General features: G+C 46.3%; 1 protein-coding gene across 4 annotated transcripts in view; it reads right to left on the bottom strand.

Annotated features, from left to right (window-relative positions):
* The window catches only part of UNC13D (unc-13 homolog D), a 697,875-nt gene that overhangs the window by 307,884 nt on the left and 373,682 nt on the right, over positions 1-16,309 (bottom strand). For all 4 annotated transcript variants that reach the window (XM_085616967.1, XM_085616965.1, XM_085616968.1 and 1 more), the window contains exon 18: positions 9,889-9,986. In XM_085616967.1, the coding sequence (XP_085473093.1) occupies positions 9,889-9,986 (98 nt within the window). The remainder of the gene's footprint in view (positions 1-9,888; positions 9,987-16,309) is intronic.

The raw sequence follows: 16,309 nt of genomic DNA, 5'->3' as shown, positions 1-16,309 counted from the left end.
CGGGCCAACAGCGCTTGCGTATTGGCGATACGCCATATATTGGCGGCTTGTGACGCAGTGCGCTTCCCTGACGCGTCTAGGAGCTTGGACTCTTTGTCAGGTGGTGGTGCTTCGCCTGACGCCTGAGAATTTGAGCGCTTCCTAGCTGTAGATACCTCTAGGGAATCCAATGGTGCAGGGCCTTTAATGTATGAAAGGTCTGTGGGGGCGGCTTTGTATTTTTTCTCTATACGGGGGTTTAGGACCCTGGCCCTGACTGGGTCTTTAAAAACCTCAGGTGCAGGTTTAATTACTCCCTTTAACATAGGTAGAATGGCAGTAGACCTATGTGCATCGTCGAAGGTGTCTAGGAGAAAATCTTCCTCCACTGGGTCAGTATGCAACTCCACCCCGTGGTAGTGTGCCGCCCTTTGTAACAAGTGGTGAAAGCCTAAGGAATCCTCAGGTGGGGATGGCCTAGATGGGTAAAGGTCATCCTGTGGGACATCTGGGATGTCTGGATTGTTATAGTCGTCCCATGGGTCTGGAGATCCAGTAGGGGTGGGATCTGCTGGATCATAATAAGGGTCTCCTAAATCATCTGGGACAGGAGACAAGGTTGGGGAACGATGAGGTGGAGGGGGTGGAGGTGGGGAGGGTGGAGGAGGTGGAGGAGGCGGGGAAGGCACTCTGAAAGGAGAGGTAGCAATGTCTTTCCTTTTTGGAGGTGGAGCTGGTTTGTCCAAGTGTCTCTTTTTTGAAGACAATGTCAAATGTCCAGTTTTAGGATCCTTGGTGAGTGTCTTTTGCAGAGGATCCGGCGTGAAAAGTTCTTGCGACACTGATTGTTCGGTCGGCGCCGAAGTTTTCGGTGCCGACGGCTTTTTAGGCTTGTCTAAGCCGTGCTTCTTTGGGACCTCCGATTTTTTGGTCGGTGCCGAGGGCCTTGAGATGTTTGGTCGGCGCCGGAAGGGCAGGTTTCGACACCTAAGGCTTTGGTGTCGGGTTCAGTGGGGAGGTGGAGGACGATTTTTTCTTCGGTGCCGAAGGGTGTTTTTCGGTACCGCTGGTCGGCTGGCTCGAGCCCGAGCTGCCAGAAGGCTTAATAGGCTTCTTTACCGGGCCCGAAGCAAAGGTGGGGTGTGAGAAGCAGTATCCTTGGTCTTGCCTAGGCCCGGAGGCGAAGGTGTGACTGAAGCCTTTTTGGGTGTGGGCGTGGGAGGGGGTATTGTACTCACGACCCGCTGCGCCGGGGTGATGTCCTCCACATCTGAGTCGTCGGCCTCGGAAGCGCTGACGAGGTCGTCGTCCTCCTGTTCGATGTTCTGCTGTCCCGGAGCTTCGACGACGTCCCCGAAGATTTCGACTGGAGCGGAGGTCGAGGAGTGCACCATGTTGCGTCGATCTCGAATAGTCTTTTTAGAGCGAAAAGACTTGCAGGCGGGACAGTCTCGGGCCTAGTGTTCAGGGGAGAGGCAGAGGTTAAACACCTCATGAAGATCGGTATGGGGGAACTTGGACCCACATCGAGGGCACTTCTTGAAGGGAGTTCTTTCCATCAGCCGAGACCGGAGCCGGAATAGGCCCGAAGGCCGCCGTCGACGACCGGAATCGAAGAAGTGCCGAAGAGAAGGTGATTAGATGATTTATTGTCTGAAGAAACTCGATGAGCGAGGATTTTTGCGTCTATCGTCGAACTGGAAAGTTCGGAACCGGAGCACGAAGTATTACATCCGAGCCCGATGGCGGAAAAAAACAATCTGAGGATGGAGCCGAAGCCCATGCGCAATACGAACCAAAGGAGGAGTCACCAACCTCGTGACTTCCAAAGACTTTCCAAGAGGAAAAACAAACTGCAAACATCCGGGCCCAACACCAGATGGCGAGCTATGCACAGTGTATAATCTGCAGCTCATATGCCTCGAACATATATTTTCTGTCAGACATAATAGAGAAGCTTTCAATATCCTTCTTGAAGAAAAAACTAAGCAGAGCTCAGGGAGACTCACTTCACACAAGACGTGCAGTGAAAATCTGAGGGACTCAGCCTCTCTTGTGAGTGTTATAGAGGGTGCTAGCACCCGATTTGTTTGAGTTCAAGTTTAATCCTTTTTTACAAAGGACATAGATAGGTTATTAAACGGACGACCTAGTGCTATTATAGCCTATAATAGTTATACTGCTTTACTATGGTACTGTGGGACTCCCACCTTGACAACGGGTAATGTTTCAAGCATGTGAATCTATGAAAGATATAATACTGGATAATGTGTAGAAACCTTTTTAAATGAAAATAGTATCTATGCAACAGATTCCTAAGCTGTTTAGTATGGCTTACTTCTTTCACTTAACCGCATAACATTTTTTAAAGCTTGCTAATCCATTCAAGAATTTATGACTATCAATGAAGATCCTACGATGCAGAAGAAAATGTTACTTACCTGTATCCCTGGTTCTGCACTGTAGGAATGTTCACTGAAGTCCTAAACAACGGCCCCACCCACACTCCCTAGCTGATCTTAAGCTAAGTTATTAAACCTTACTAATGAAAGAAAAATTTCCTTAACTTCGGTAATGCTCTTTCTAGTAAGGGCTTTTTCTAACTGCAGATATCTCAACTTTTAAATACTCCACCAGACGTCAGACTGGAATGGGAAAATCTTCAGAAGTACCCCTGTGAACAAGCAGGTGGCACCAGTGGCTCCGCATCAACGTCGTTCTGTGGACCATGTTGACATCAGTTGGCTGCTTGACACTTTCATGTTCACAGACGCGGTGCAAAACAGATTGGTCGTGAATTCTAAATTGGTATATTTTTAAGTGAAGAGACCAGTTAATAAAATGGGGAGGTGGAAGGGGAGTGAGGAATCTGCAGTTAGATCGAGTTGCTACTAGAAAGAGAGTTACCGATTCCCCATCTTTTGATTAAATACCCAAGAAATACCTAACAAGTTGTGAGTCTGTGAGAAGATTTAAACTAAAGTCCTGAAGGACCAAGTAGGCAATTCAAACTAAACAGTCCTGAAGGAGAGAGCAGGCAAAGTGCCCTTCCCGGTGCACCTGATTGTCTAGGCAATAGTAATTTGAAGCCAAAGTAGGGATGTCCTCCCTTTAAAAATGAATCAAAATCCGTTCATTGTTTGACATGAGTTTCTTTATCTGGGGTATGTGATTCGATGTTCTGGTAGGGGTGAATGATGTCGTTTGATGTGAGGTACGACATATGAAGACAGCCAACACATGTTTCGCCTCCTGTGCTAGAGCACCACACTAACAGACTTGCTCGAGAGGAAGGGATTTGACCCAGGACCAGGATACACTTAGACCAAAGCAGACACTAAGAACTACTGTGGAGGGGCTCAAAAGGTGCACATAAGAGATGAGAGGACCAAATTAAGTCCCATTGCAGCATAACAAATGGAGAAGGGGAAACATATGTTGTAACCATTTGAGGAAATGCATCACAATGGGTGATTCAAATAAAGATGGCTAGTCCGGTAACTGTAAAAAGGCCAAACGAGCTGACCAGTACACTTTAACAGTGTCCAAAGTATGGCCTTGCTGGGCGATGAACAACACAAACAGCAGAACTCTGGATAGTTTGGCATGGACTGGGTAGATTGGTTTGGCATACTGTCCTCTCTATGGTCAATCCGGGTCCACAAGGACCAGCTGGACCCGGACATCCTGATCTTCAGAACTCAGGGTAGGAGAGGTATTGGTGGGAAGGCGTACAGGAGTCCCTGGTTCAATTCCACAAGGAATGCATTTCCGAGCAAGAGACACGTTGGAAACTCCAACACTCAAAAGTGCTCACATGGGCTCTGTCCTCATACCCTGACTCACCTCCATTTGTAGTTGCCGTTCATGATCCGCAAGGCATCGATAGCTTAGTTCATCCGTTCCGGCGATCAAGGAATCCGCCAGTTAGTGTGTCACCAGAAACATTATTTGGTGGTCTAGGCACACCACATCTAGAGATGCAGATACTCCTGGCACAGGGTCCACGACCCCCACTCTGCCCTCCCTGTTGCAGTACCAAATCATGGCGGTATCGACTGAGTACCTGAACCAGCTTGCCATGGATGGGGGGGAAGGAAGGCTTTCAAAGCCAGGCAGTTGGCTCTCAGCTTCAAACAACTTATATGGAGATGGGCCTCTGCTGAAGACCAGAAGCCTCTGATCTCCACTTCTCCCAGATTGTCTCCCCAAAGCATAAGCAATGAATCGGTTACCACTGTGAGCTCTGGGTGGGATAAGGAGTGGTCTGCCGCTGACTAAATTGCGCTCCCGCAGCCACCACTGCTGATCTTCTGCAGTCTCCTATAAAAACTGAACCAGATCGGAAAGATCCTCCTGGTGTTGGAGCCGCTGGGCCTTCAGATCTCACTGGAGAGCATGGATATGCCATCTGGTGTGCCTGAGCAGGATACAGGAGGCATTCAGTATCAGCAGCCTCAGAGTCATCCTCATGGATATCCAGGACAGATATTCATACATCTGGATCATAGCCCAAAAGTCCTGGACTCTCAGCTCCCAGAAATAAGCGTAAAACTGCACTCTGTCCAGAATGGCTCGGATGAACAGGGATGTCTGCGAAGGAGTTATGTGGGACTTCTGCACGTTGATAGCGAACCCTATGGAGGTACATCATAGTCTGGAGGTTGTTGAGGATTGCATGGGCCGTGTCTGCTTTCAACAACCAGTCGTCAAGATAGGGGTGGACTGGAAACCCGGACCTCCAAAGATGTGCTGGCACCACCACTATCCCTTTCGAGAACACCCAAGGGGCACCTGTAAGGCAAAAAGAAAGCATTGGTAATGCCTGTGGGCATGTAGGATAGGGATGTGGAAATAAGCGCTCTGCAGGTCCAGCGCTACAATCCAATCTCCATGGTTGAGTGCAGGCAAAACCTGGACCAGAGTGACCAATTTGAACCAGTGTTTCCAAAGAAAGGCATTGAGGAGGAGACGGTCCTAAATGGGAAGGCGGCTCTCGTCCATTTTTGCAACAGGAAGTAGCAGGAATAAAAATTATGAACAACGTCTGGTGCCGGCACCCTCTCTATGGCTCCTTTGGCCAAAACAGCCTATACTTCCTGCTGTAAGAGCGACAGGGGTCTCCTTTAATCTATACTGCCAAGGGTTCCAACACTAATGCAAACAGAAGTGGCGATAGCGGGCAACCCTGCCTCATACCACGATACAGTCTAAAGGGCTTCGACATACTATTAACGGTCACTTGAGCCAGAGGATGGGAATTGAGCAATCTGACTCAGGATAGAAAGGATGGCCCAAATCCCTGTTTCTCTGGCACTGTGTACATGAAGGGCCGCTCAGTGATGTCAAAAGCCATTTAAACGTCCAGCGATAGTACCATCGCATCCTCTTCTATTCTATCCACTCTACCCAAGACCCCATCTAACCTTCTCAAGTTGAGTGCTGTATTTCTTTCCGGCATAAAGCCAGATTGGTTCGGTTGAACCATAGATTGCAAATATTTGGCAAGTCGGGTTGCCAATAGTTTGGCCAAAAGTTTTACTTCTGCATTTAAGAGAGAGATTAGTCTATAGGAGGAACAATCCTCCCTGGGCTTGCCTGGCTTGTGCACTATTTTATGTTATTGAAGTTTATACCGCGCACAGATACTCCTGGGAGTGTCCCGGCGCGAGCCTTGAGGTGCTGAAAGGGCAGCGATTAGCACAGGAAAGTTTTAAGCTGTTTCTTAAACTGCCCCAGATCTTGGATGCTACGCAGAAAAAAAGGGCAGAGAATTCCAAGCCGTGGCTGCCCTAACAGCAAGGGAATTCACCCCATTCTTTGTAGGCGCGCATGTGGTATCTGTGCAAGAAGCTGAGATTCCGACCTCAGGTGTCTAGCAGGCGTGTAGAATGCAAGGCATTTCCTAAGATATTCAGGCCCCCAAGCATGCAGAGCACGGTGCGCGATGACCATGTCCTTGAACTTTACACGTTTCATCACAGACAGCCAGTGCAGCATACGCAGATGTAGCTTAACGCTTTTTCTAATAGGAATGTTGAACACAAGCCTAGCTGCCGCATTCTGGACCACCTGCAGTTTATTGAGAGTATAATCTGGGAGGCCGATATACAAAGCGTTGGCGTAGTCAACGCGGAATAGGATCAGTGCCCAGGTCACCGATTCCTTCGCTGTCCTAGGAAGGGCCTTTAATATCCCAAAACAGCTCCCAGGCAGTTTTTTTTATTTGGGTCGAGAAGGACAGCTGCTCGTCGAACCACACACCCAGATTTTTTACTGGTAGGCCAGAGGAAGGTGGCAGGGGATAGCCGGGCGGCCAGAAAGATTCTCTGAACCAGGGGGGGAGGGGGGGGGGGGGGGTGGTGGGAGGTTGAAACCTTCCATAAAGAAGGATTTCCGAATTATCCTCGTTGCATTTGAGTTGAGCAGCACAGAGCCACTGGAAACAGCTATCAGATACTCTTTTGCCTTCACAGGAGAGAACTCCGATTTACCCCAAGAAAACAGAAGTTGGGTATCGTCGGCGTAAGCAACGATCTTGGCACCCCGCTCTTCCGCCAACTGGACCAACGGGGTGACGTATATATTAAAGAGCAGGGGACTCAAAGACTGCAGCACTCCCGTGGTCACAGATTGAGACGGGGAGAAGAATGGCGGGAGCCCAACCTGTTGTGAACGTCACTCCAGGAAGGATTTCAGCCACCTCCAAGCTAACCCTGAGATACCTATGTCCACCATCCGGGCCAGAAGCAGCGAATGGAGAACAGTATCAAATGCTGCCGACAGGTCCAGCATTATTACTATATTGGCCACTCGTTGGTCCCTCTGTAGTGTGCATATAGTACAGCTCTCCTGAAACATCCGGAGCAACATTGGGACCACCTTAGGCGCCATCTATTCGTATAACTCAATCGGGATACCATTCGGGGGCCCCCGCCTTCCCCGTCCTCAACGCCCCAATTGCCTGTATTATTATCTCTTCTGTCATTTCTTCTTCTAAATAGTCTCTGTCTTGACCTGAAATTCCCTTCACCGGCAAGGTGACAAGTAAATCACGCGCATCATTAATAGTGACTGTGCTTGAGGTTTTGTAAACCTGGCCATAATATGACGCAAATTCTTCTACAATCTCTTTTCCCTGTCTCGCCATTGTTCTGTCTTTCCGCTTAATCTCACAAAACCATCTCGATGGCCCCTCCCTTTTGTCTAACCACGCCAGCAACTTTCCTGCCCTATCTCCAACCTCATAGAGGTCATGCTACACCGCCCTGTGTCTAGCTTTAGCTGCCTCGTCGGCCATTTCTTGGAATTCTTTTTGCTTGAGCCTAAGATGCTGCTGTGTAGATTAGTCATCTCCAAGAGTCAGCTTTGCTTCTAGACCACAGATATCATGCTCTAAACTCTCTAATTTGGCCCTTTTTATGGCCTACAACCAGGGAAACTCCCTGTCCTATAACCACTGTTTCATAGGCTTCCCAAAGTATATTGGCGGAGTCAACTGTGCCCTCATTTTCTGCTAGATAGTGGTCAGTGACTTCCTGGAGTTTAGTGCGAATACGAGGTATTTTGAGATACCACAGATTCAACCCCCACCGTTTGAAGTGGCTGATGGAGCCTAAGTCATAGCGCGTACATACTGGAGAGTAGTCGGAGATCCCCCATGCCAGGTGTTGTGCTTCCTGAAAGCACGGGCGTAAATGAGTGAATGTAAAAATATAGTCAATACGTGAGAGGGTGCCATGGAGGTTTCTTTTTTTCCCCCCTGGGGGAGACACGGAAGGCTTTCGCGTTACTACCCACTTCCCTCCTGCCCATCTGTGATGTCAGCGCGCCGCGAGACGCTCTGGACGTCACAGTATTCCCCACCAGAGCCGAGAAAGCAACAGGTAAGGCTGTGCTCGACTCCAATTGGGATAACAGGCCGAAAACAAGCCGAAAACAGCCTCCCCAGCTTTCAGGGAGGCCTCGTTTGAAGGTGGAAAGTCTCCCCTTTCACATGAGGCCTTCCTGAAAGGGTTTTCTGGCCATGGATCACCGCAGCACTGCGATCCAGGGCCAGGAAACCCCACTAGACACCAGGGATGTCTTTGGGGGGAGGGGGGGGGGGGGGGGTCGGCCCTCGTGGAAATGGCGATCCCCCCTTTTGGGGGCACATTTTTTTTTTTTAAAACCTTTGGTTTTCTCTGGAGGTGCGTGATAAAAAAAAATGACGGCAAAATTGGCAGGGTGGTTGGTCCTCCTGCACAGGTGTATTTTTTTTTTATAGTCCTGTGCTTTCCGTGGGGGCCACGATCGGCCCCCAGGGAAGCGAAAACTATTAATAACATATATATAGAGCATGTGAGGTATTATTTTACTCGGGAGACCAAGGGGAACGCTAGGTGGTAGGACATTTTTGCCGGCACAGTGACCCCACACAATAATGTGTGGAAAAAGTGATTTTGTCAGCTAAATCTGAGGTTTACAGGGGATTCTGGGTACGGAAACATTAGGAGATCCACGCAAGCCATACCTCACTGGACTCCCCAGGGCGTCTAGTTTTTAGAAATGAGTGGGTTTGGTAGGTTTCCCTAGATGGCCGCCGAGCCTGGAGCCAAAAACCCAGGTGACCACCCCCTTGCAAAACCAAGTCGTTTTGTGATAGGCAATTTTGATGTCTCCTCAATATGTTTTGGGCCCTTGCCTGTCGCGGGTAATTGGGCCACCCACACGAGTGAGGTACCATTTTTATCGGAAGACTTTGGGGAATGCGGAGTGGGTGGAATTCTGTGGATCCACGCAGATTCCAGAACTTTCCGTCACAGAAATTTGAGGACCTTTCAAGCAGCCCCCGTAACAATTTCAAATCCCACCAAAAGAAAATAAACAGGCTACAAGAAGGAGAGGCATGAGGTCTTCACCTCAAGTTAAGATTAACAATCCAAGCCTAACAATAAAATTCTCAAAAGAGCCAATTCCATCCAGAGCGAGGCTCCAATGAGGAACACATAAAAGATGATATAAAGAACTGAAATGGATGTGAAACATTTAAATCAACAATTTAACTGTGATGAATGTACAATTTGCAATACGTGAACATGGGAATGACCATAACCCTTTTGTGTACGGTAGGAAATATTTAGATTGTGTTTCAGTCAAAATATATAAAACTATTACTTTGTATTAGACTTTTGAGAATGGATCACTAATTTGACAGAGGAGCCAACATCACTGCCACTCCTTTGGTAGACCATCTGCCCATCCTTTGAGACTACTGCTTGTGGGACTGGCAGGTGCCCACGAGGGAAAACATCTCGGCGTTGGTAGGTGTACCATGCTAGAGTGGAATGGCAGAAATGCCGTCACAAATGTTTGTAATGAAAATACCAGTATCCACATTAAAAATGACCCTGACATGTTGAGGTTTCTTCCAGCATATCATGTGGTATGTATCTACAAGATTACCATGGCATATACAATAGCCTTGCAAATAAAGAATGCTTATAAAAATACTAAATTTGGCAGCTGGTTCTAAACCACTTCCGGCAACATCAGTCTTCAATACAGCAGAGCTGGCAACAGCACTGCCATTGAAACACAGCCTTTTTACCCCACACTCAAACTGACCCAAGTAAACACAGAGAAGGGCAGACAGGATTGTTTGAATTTAGTCCCTTACCACTCTCTCTTAGATGCAAGAATAAAAATAACAGTATCCCTAACTAACAGCAAAAGGTAACAGTATCTTTGACAATCATTCAATGACAACCTCTCTCCTGCCAAGGATGAACTTATAAGGCATACATATCATCTTAATAACAAAGTTTATTAGATTCATACCTCAGCTCCCTCGCTGAAGACACTTGAAAGACAATTACAGTAACAACTGAAGGTTATACACATTGTGCAGGCCCAAACCCAGCGACTTACTTCACAAAAAACTTGTTCCAGGTTTTAATCGATCCGTGCAGGTCTGATGTCACCTCGGCCACCAAACAGTCCAAAGACTTCACATTCTCCTCAACACTCTGGACAAAGTTTTTTAAAAACACAGGTTAGCTTAGTTGTTTTTTGGCACAGCCATGCCTACAAAGAAGTTCATTTCTTCTGAGACAGAGAAGCACTTTCCTGAGTATCTGGACTTTGGGAAATGGTGGAAAACATACTTTAACAAAGTTAATAAAAGTCTTGATTTGTTATGTTACATTCTCCTATACATGTAATGACTTTTCTTTGTGTGCTTTCAAATGTTATGTACAGTGCACTCTAAAGAATAAAATATGCATTCAGGAAGACCAGAGAAAGGGGTGTTTGCCACCAGGCTTTCTCCTTCAAAGGCGAGTGGCAGGGCCACTTAACTGAAAAACGTGACACATTATGGGAGGCATTTGGGGAATGTTTTTCCAATAACAATGGAAAAAGTACTAAGGAAACAGCAAAACTTGATAAATGTCAGTACGTTTCCCAGAGTTATTCTTGTAAAAAGCACTGAAATGGTGCAACACTTTTCTTTTAATTCTGCACATTCTCCCACCCTTGCCAGCAACTTGAGTACTTGTTCCATACATCAACACTCTGCGAACTTGCATCCTATCGTCTATAAAACTTCTACCCATCCCAACTTATCCATGATGACTGTTTCCCTCAATCCAGGGATTATCACCTCTAGACTGAATCTCCTTCCCATACAATTACTCCTCCTCCTATCACCTGCACAAGAGTCCTCTTCACTTCATCTAACATATATTCTATCACAGCCTGCTGACTTTTTTAATACATCATACTCGGTCACCTGTTCCACATTCCTGCAGCAGGCATAACTACTTTGTTATTTCTTCTCAAGATCCTTATGGAGCTTGCAAAATCCCCTTTCCACATTAGCTGTGACGCCCCTTTGCTGGGGCAGCTATGCGCTTTATAAAAGTAATAATATAACATAATAACATAACATATCTAGCCTGTATTTTTAACTGTGTCCGCTTTTCCACACAACACGCACCATCTTTCTTTGTGACGTATGTCTATCAGCTTTCTTCTGATTCAGAAAGTCATGAAATACCAACTAGTGTTTTGGTCCTTCAACTCCTAATGTGTCATGTTGCTAAACTTGCAACCTGCTAAACATAAGGTTCATAACGTCCTCTCCATGCATGATGTCAAATGGATCTCAAAACAGTTGGAGAATGTGGTGCGGTTCAATATGACCACAGGGATAACTCTCTTCAGGATAACTCTGACTGAACTGCTGATAGCATGCATGCCTTCATACTATGTTTCATCCTCTCAAAGGAACTAGATTAAGGTATGAAGTAGCACCACACATCTCTATTTACTTTCACTCCTTTTCAGAAACTCTTTCATTAAAACAAGAACAAAAGATATTTGACAAATTCATTCTTGGTTTCATCAAAATGCACCTTTAACTTTCATTCCTAAGCAACTAGTGCCTTGTCTCCAGAAGACTTGCAAACTTTTGCACACATTTTGATTAAGGACTGGTTTTTATCCAGAGGCATTGGTTTTTCCTCAAGGAACTTCTGTTAATGTCTTTTTGGTTTATATATTTTTAACTCACTCCAGCACCAGTGAAATTGGGAAGTCAACAGTCCTAAAGAAGCCATAAACCTTGGAGACTATGCTTTATTTATAATTGTATATATAGTAACTAGCTTTTTTGTGCAGGTGGAAAGAAGGAAAATACGTGCATGTTTCACATGTCATCCATAAAGGCAGGGACAAATTGTCATCTATTTAAATGTTTAAACCTCCTTCAGGTCATGCTAAACAAGGATTGAAACCAATGAATCTGATAACCTCTTAACTCCATACTTCTGATCGCTCTCCTATCTAGAAATAGGTGACATACGTCTGAGCTTGTTGTCTTACCTTTTTCCAGAAGTCCAAAGGTTTTCTCAACTAATTATCCTAACATTCTAATTTCAGGCTCCATAGTTTAGATTAATAAGGCTGTCAATGGTCTTACTCCTGCCCATCTGTTGGCATCCTACGATTCTGATATTAGCCACACTTACACAATTCTTTTGGCACTCACCTTTGCTGTGCATGTGAACAACTGACAGGACACCACTTAGTGAAAAGTCCTCACATTTTCTGTCTGATGTCTGTCATGGAATCACTTTGTTCCCGAGTGAGCTGGTGACACCCTCCCTTGGCCTCTTCAGTGTTCCCTCAAATCCAGACACCCGGCAGTCAAGAAGCCACTTCAAATAAGGCCATCACTTCTTGTCATATGTTCTGCTATTTGAGACCCACCATCAATATCCTTAACAGGAGCTACTTCTGCTGTGAGTTTCAGGGGTGTGCACCAGACTTTAAAGAATTCTTCAAACTTGCAGACTTCCTCATTATCTTGCCTGTGGAGTTTTCACTTATCCAACTTCAATGGGAAGGTTGTAAATAATTCAAGTTTAGAACTCTGTGCTCTTTAATGGATGATGGGGAAATGTTGCTCATCGACTTACACCACACTGCCAGCTGTAAACTGACATGCAGAGTGTAGTTGTATGTTGTTGCTTCATAGTGTCCATAAATGCAGCTGTTTGCTTTGGCAGCCTCTGCCTTCATTCATTTTTAAGCCATGATAGTTGCTGGATGGTTCTTAAGTAATTTGCTATAGTTGTCGCTACTTGTTTTACTTCCTGTGGAACCCTATCATGATGCATAGCAGTCTAGGTTATCAGTAGGAATTACTCTCCATATTCCTTCTTAAGGGGGCTATCGGACCCCATAACACCCAGGGACATTTTCTGGGGTCCTTCATAAATAGGAAGTTGCACAGCCCTTTTGCTGTCTGGTAACTGCTAAAGGGCCAACATAAACAGATAGAGGAAAAAAGTAAACAGAAAAGAAGCTGAGATAGACCCAAGTGGCTTCAAACCAATATAAGAACATATGGCTATGGCTCCACACTCCCATTTTGTTTACTCTTATACCTTTAATCTCACACAGTGTGTTCTAAGTACTCCATTTCACCTTGAGTAAATTTGTCTTTCTTATTTTAAAATTTCAGCAAGCACTCTTCTGCCTCTTGTAGGTAAACTGGCAGCTGAGCAAATTCTTTTGATTTAGAGATTTCATTCCTTGTAGGTTATACACTATGAAATGTAGGAGACACTGTCTACGACAAACAGCACCCTCTTAAACTGGAGACCTCAGACAGGAATTACCAATGACATGAACGGTTTTCACTGGTCATGTAAAACTACTTGAAGTTATCTGCTAGCTAGATCCAGAAAAGTAAAAACCTTGGTCGCACACATGTTGACACCAATTCAAGTAAAACTGATCCAAGAGGACGTGTCTGTCTAAATATGTTCTTTTAAGCTGCAAGCTAAAGAGATCAACACGCAAACTCTAAGACTCATTAGGCATTCTACCCAATTATTTATTTTTTTGTCACTGTATGCATCAAACCCCGTCTTCTTGGCACTGTGAAATCAATTTTGTGTGTGAATCCCTTGAACCCAACAGGAATCTCCTTAAATATCCAGGGGAACCTGATTTAATCTCTACAAAATATGAATACTTTATGTGCAAGACCTTTTGAACAAGTTACTTACCCTTGGTAATGCCTCATCTGGTAGAACCTCTAGTTAGCCTCAGATTCCTTACCTTACAATATTCACCAGATTTTAGACTGGATCCAGAAAATGTCTAGCAATAATGCTCCTCTAGGTGGATTTGTTTAGCTCCGTGTTGTCCGTGTCAGAAGTGACGTGCGCCATGCCTATATAGGCACCACCCTAGTTCACTGACGTCAGTTTCTTTCCACAACTTTCCACGCCAGAAACGTGGAACCACTTAGAATGCTGACGCACTGGTGTGTATTTCTAAGGCCCTCAGAAGGGTTACTCTACTGAATTAGTTCACACAGCAATGAGGATCAGTAAGGGATTGGCAACAACAGCTTCTACCATATATGTAATTACTGAAGGGAAGTCATTTGCCTGTATAATAGAGACTTCTAGCCGCAGATTCTTTACCTCAGAAAAGATACCCAAGCAATACCTCCCTGGAGGTGGGTCTGCAAAATGGATAACATCAAAAACCCCTGCAGGACCGCGCAGGCAAAGTGCCTGTCACATGGACCTGATCATACAGCCAGTAATGCTTTGAGAATGTGTGTAAGGATGCCCACGTTGCAGCCTGACCTGTCCAGGACAGGGACTCCGTGAGCCAATGCAGTGGTTGCAGCCTTGTCTCTGGTGGAACGAGCATGCAAACCCTCAGTGATGTGCTTCTTGGCCAATGCGTAGTAGATCTTAAAGCAGCGCACTATCCATTGTGAGATGGTCCATTTCTGCAGGGGCTTCCCTTTCTTGACGCCAACATACCCTATTAAGAGTTGAATGTCCACTGTGAACTCTTGTGCAAACAAGGTAGAACAACAATGGTCTTTTTGGGTCCACGTGTGCAGTCTCTCTTCTTCTGAAGTGTAAAGCAGAGCGAAGAAGGTAGGCAAGGTGATGTTTCAGCCTAAGTGAAAAGGTGTCACAACCATTGGTAGGAAGGAGGCACAGGTCCTCAGAACCAACATGTCTGGGTAAAAGGTGGTATAAGGAGGGTGCACATACAGTGCCTGTAGTTCGCTGACCCTTCTAGCCGATGTTATGGCACAAGAAAAGCCATCTTCGTAACAAGCTATGTAGCAGCTCAAAGGGCGCAAACACAAGAAAGGTGAAGACTAGGTTACAATCATAATGGAGCATGATGAATGTTCTGGAGAAAACATATGCTGTAGACCTTTCAGAAAGCTAGTCACAACGAATGACTTTAACAAAGAAGGTTGGTCCAGCAACCACAAGAAGGCTGAAATGGCAGACAGATAACCTTTAACTGTTCCAAGAACAGAGCCCTGCTGGGCTAGATAAAGAACAAATATTAAAACGTGGGATAAGGATGCTGAAAAAGGGTCGATGTTTCTGGATGCAAAGGATGCCAAAAATGTGTGCAAACAGCAGGCGTATACCATCTAGGTAAAGGGGTGCTTGGCTGCCAGAATAACATCACAGATTTCAGGGTAAGGTCAAAAGCTGTCAACTGTCGCCCCTCAATCTCCATGCATAAAGGCGGAGGATGCGCAGGTTCGATTGCAGAACCCTCCCCTGCTGCTGTGACAGAAGTTCCTCTCAAAGGGTCAGCCTGATCGGAGGACCGATGAGCATGCTGACACTCACTAGCTCGGGATACCATACTCTGTGACCAATCCGGAAACACAAGAATTACTTGAACCCCGTCAATCCTGATTATTGTGAGAAGTCTGGGCAGGAGCGGAATCTGTGGAAAGGTGTGCCGGAGGCAGGAGAGCCACTAGAGACGAAAAGCGCCTCCGAGTGAGTGCCATCTTGGACACTCCAGCTCCCAGAACTGCTGACATTGCGCAGTCTCTCCGGTGCCAAACAGATCTAACCAAGCCTCTCCGCACTCTTGAAAGAAACCTTTGACCACCTCTGGGTGGAGACGTCATTCATGGTCCACTAGACATCGATGGTTGAGTTTGTCAACCCTGGCGTTCAGGTAGCCCACCAGGTGCCCTGACGTTCCAGCCATTTCCAGAGACGGAGGGACTCTAGACGAAGGGTTCACAATCCTACCCTGCCCTGTTTGATGCAGTACTAGATGCAATGTGAACACCTGTACCAGCCTTCCCCTGACTGAAGTAAGAAAGGCTTTTAATGCCAATCAGATCACCCGAAGCTCCACCAGAGCCCCATGATCTTCAGTGTAGCAGGTGATGGGGTATTCAGCCTCTCATTGGATGTTGGCTCGGTCCTCCGCCGAGACCATGAGCAGCACTTGTGAAACCGAATCCTAGACTGTGTCGGTGTATTGGCCCAAAAGACATGCCATGTTCACCGATTGCAGTGCTAGGCGGGCGGAACAGAAGAAACTCTTACCAAAGATATCCAGGTTTTTGGATTCCCTGTACAGTGGGGTGGTAGGGAACGTGCCAGGGTTTATCCAGGAAGTAGAGGCTTGGACCACTAAGTTCTCCGGGTAGGTGATGTGTGAAGAAGATGAGGTCCCCAGGAGCATGGCGATGGCAGTAGGCAATTGTCTTGTGCATAGGAGCCCCTGTGCAGGACTAGGACCAGGCCCCAAGCAGGACATCTCTAAGGGATTTGCTGAATGGGAGCAACGGTTCAGAGGAGGCGACTCCCAGCTGAAGCGCCTCTGTCAAGACATTTGTCTTGACTGCCATCAAAGGCAGCTGAAGGTCCAAGATCTCAACCCCCCTCCACACCACAATTGTGGAAGAGGCACCCTCCCTCCATAGCCACAGTAGTGGGAGAGACCAGTCCAATGTCTGGTGAGGTATCCGACCACTGGC

The sequence above is a fragment of the Triturus cristatus genome, chromosome 7 (assembly GCF_964204655.1).
Source record: "Triturus cristatus chromosome 7, aTriCri1.1, whole genome shotgun sequence".
Lineage (NCBI taxonomy): Eukaryota > Metazoa > Chordata > Amphibia > Caudata > Salamandridae > Triturus > Triturus cristatus.
This window is presented reverse-complemented; position numbering and strand designations above follow the sequence as displayed.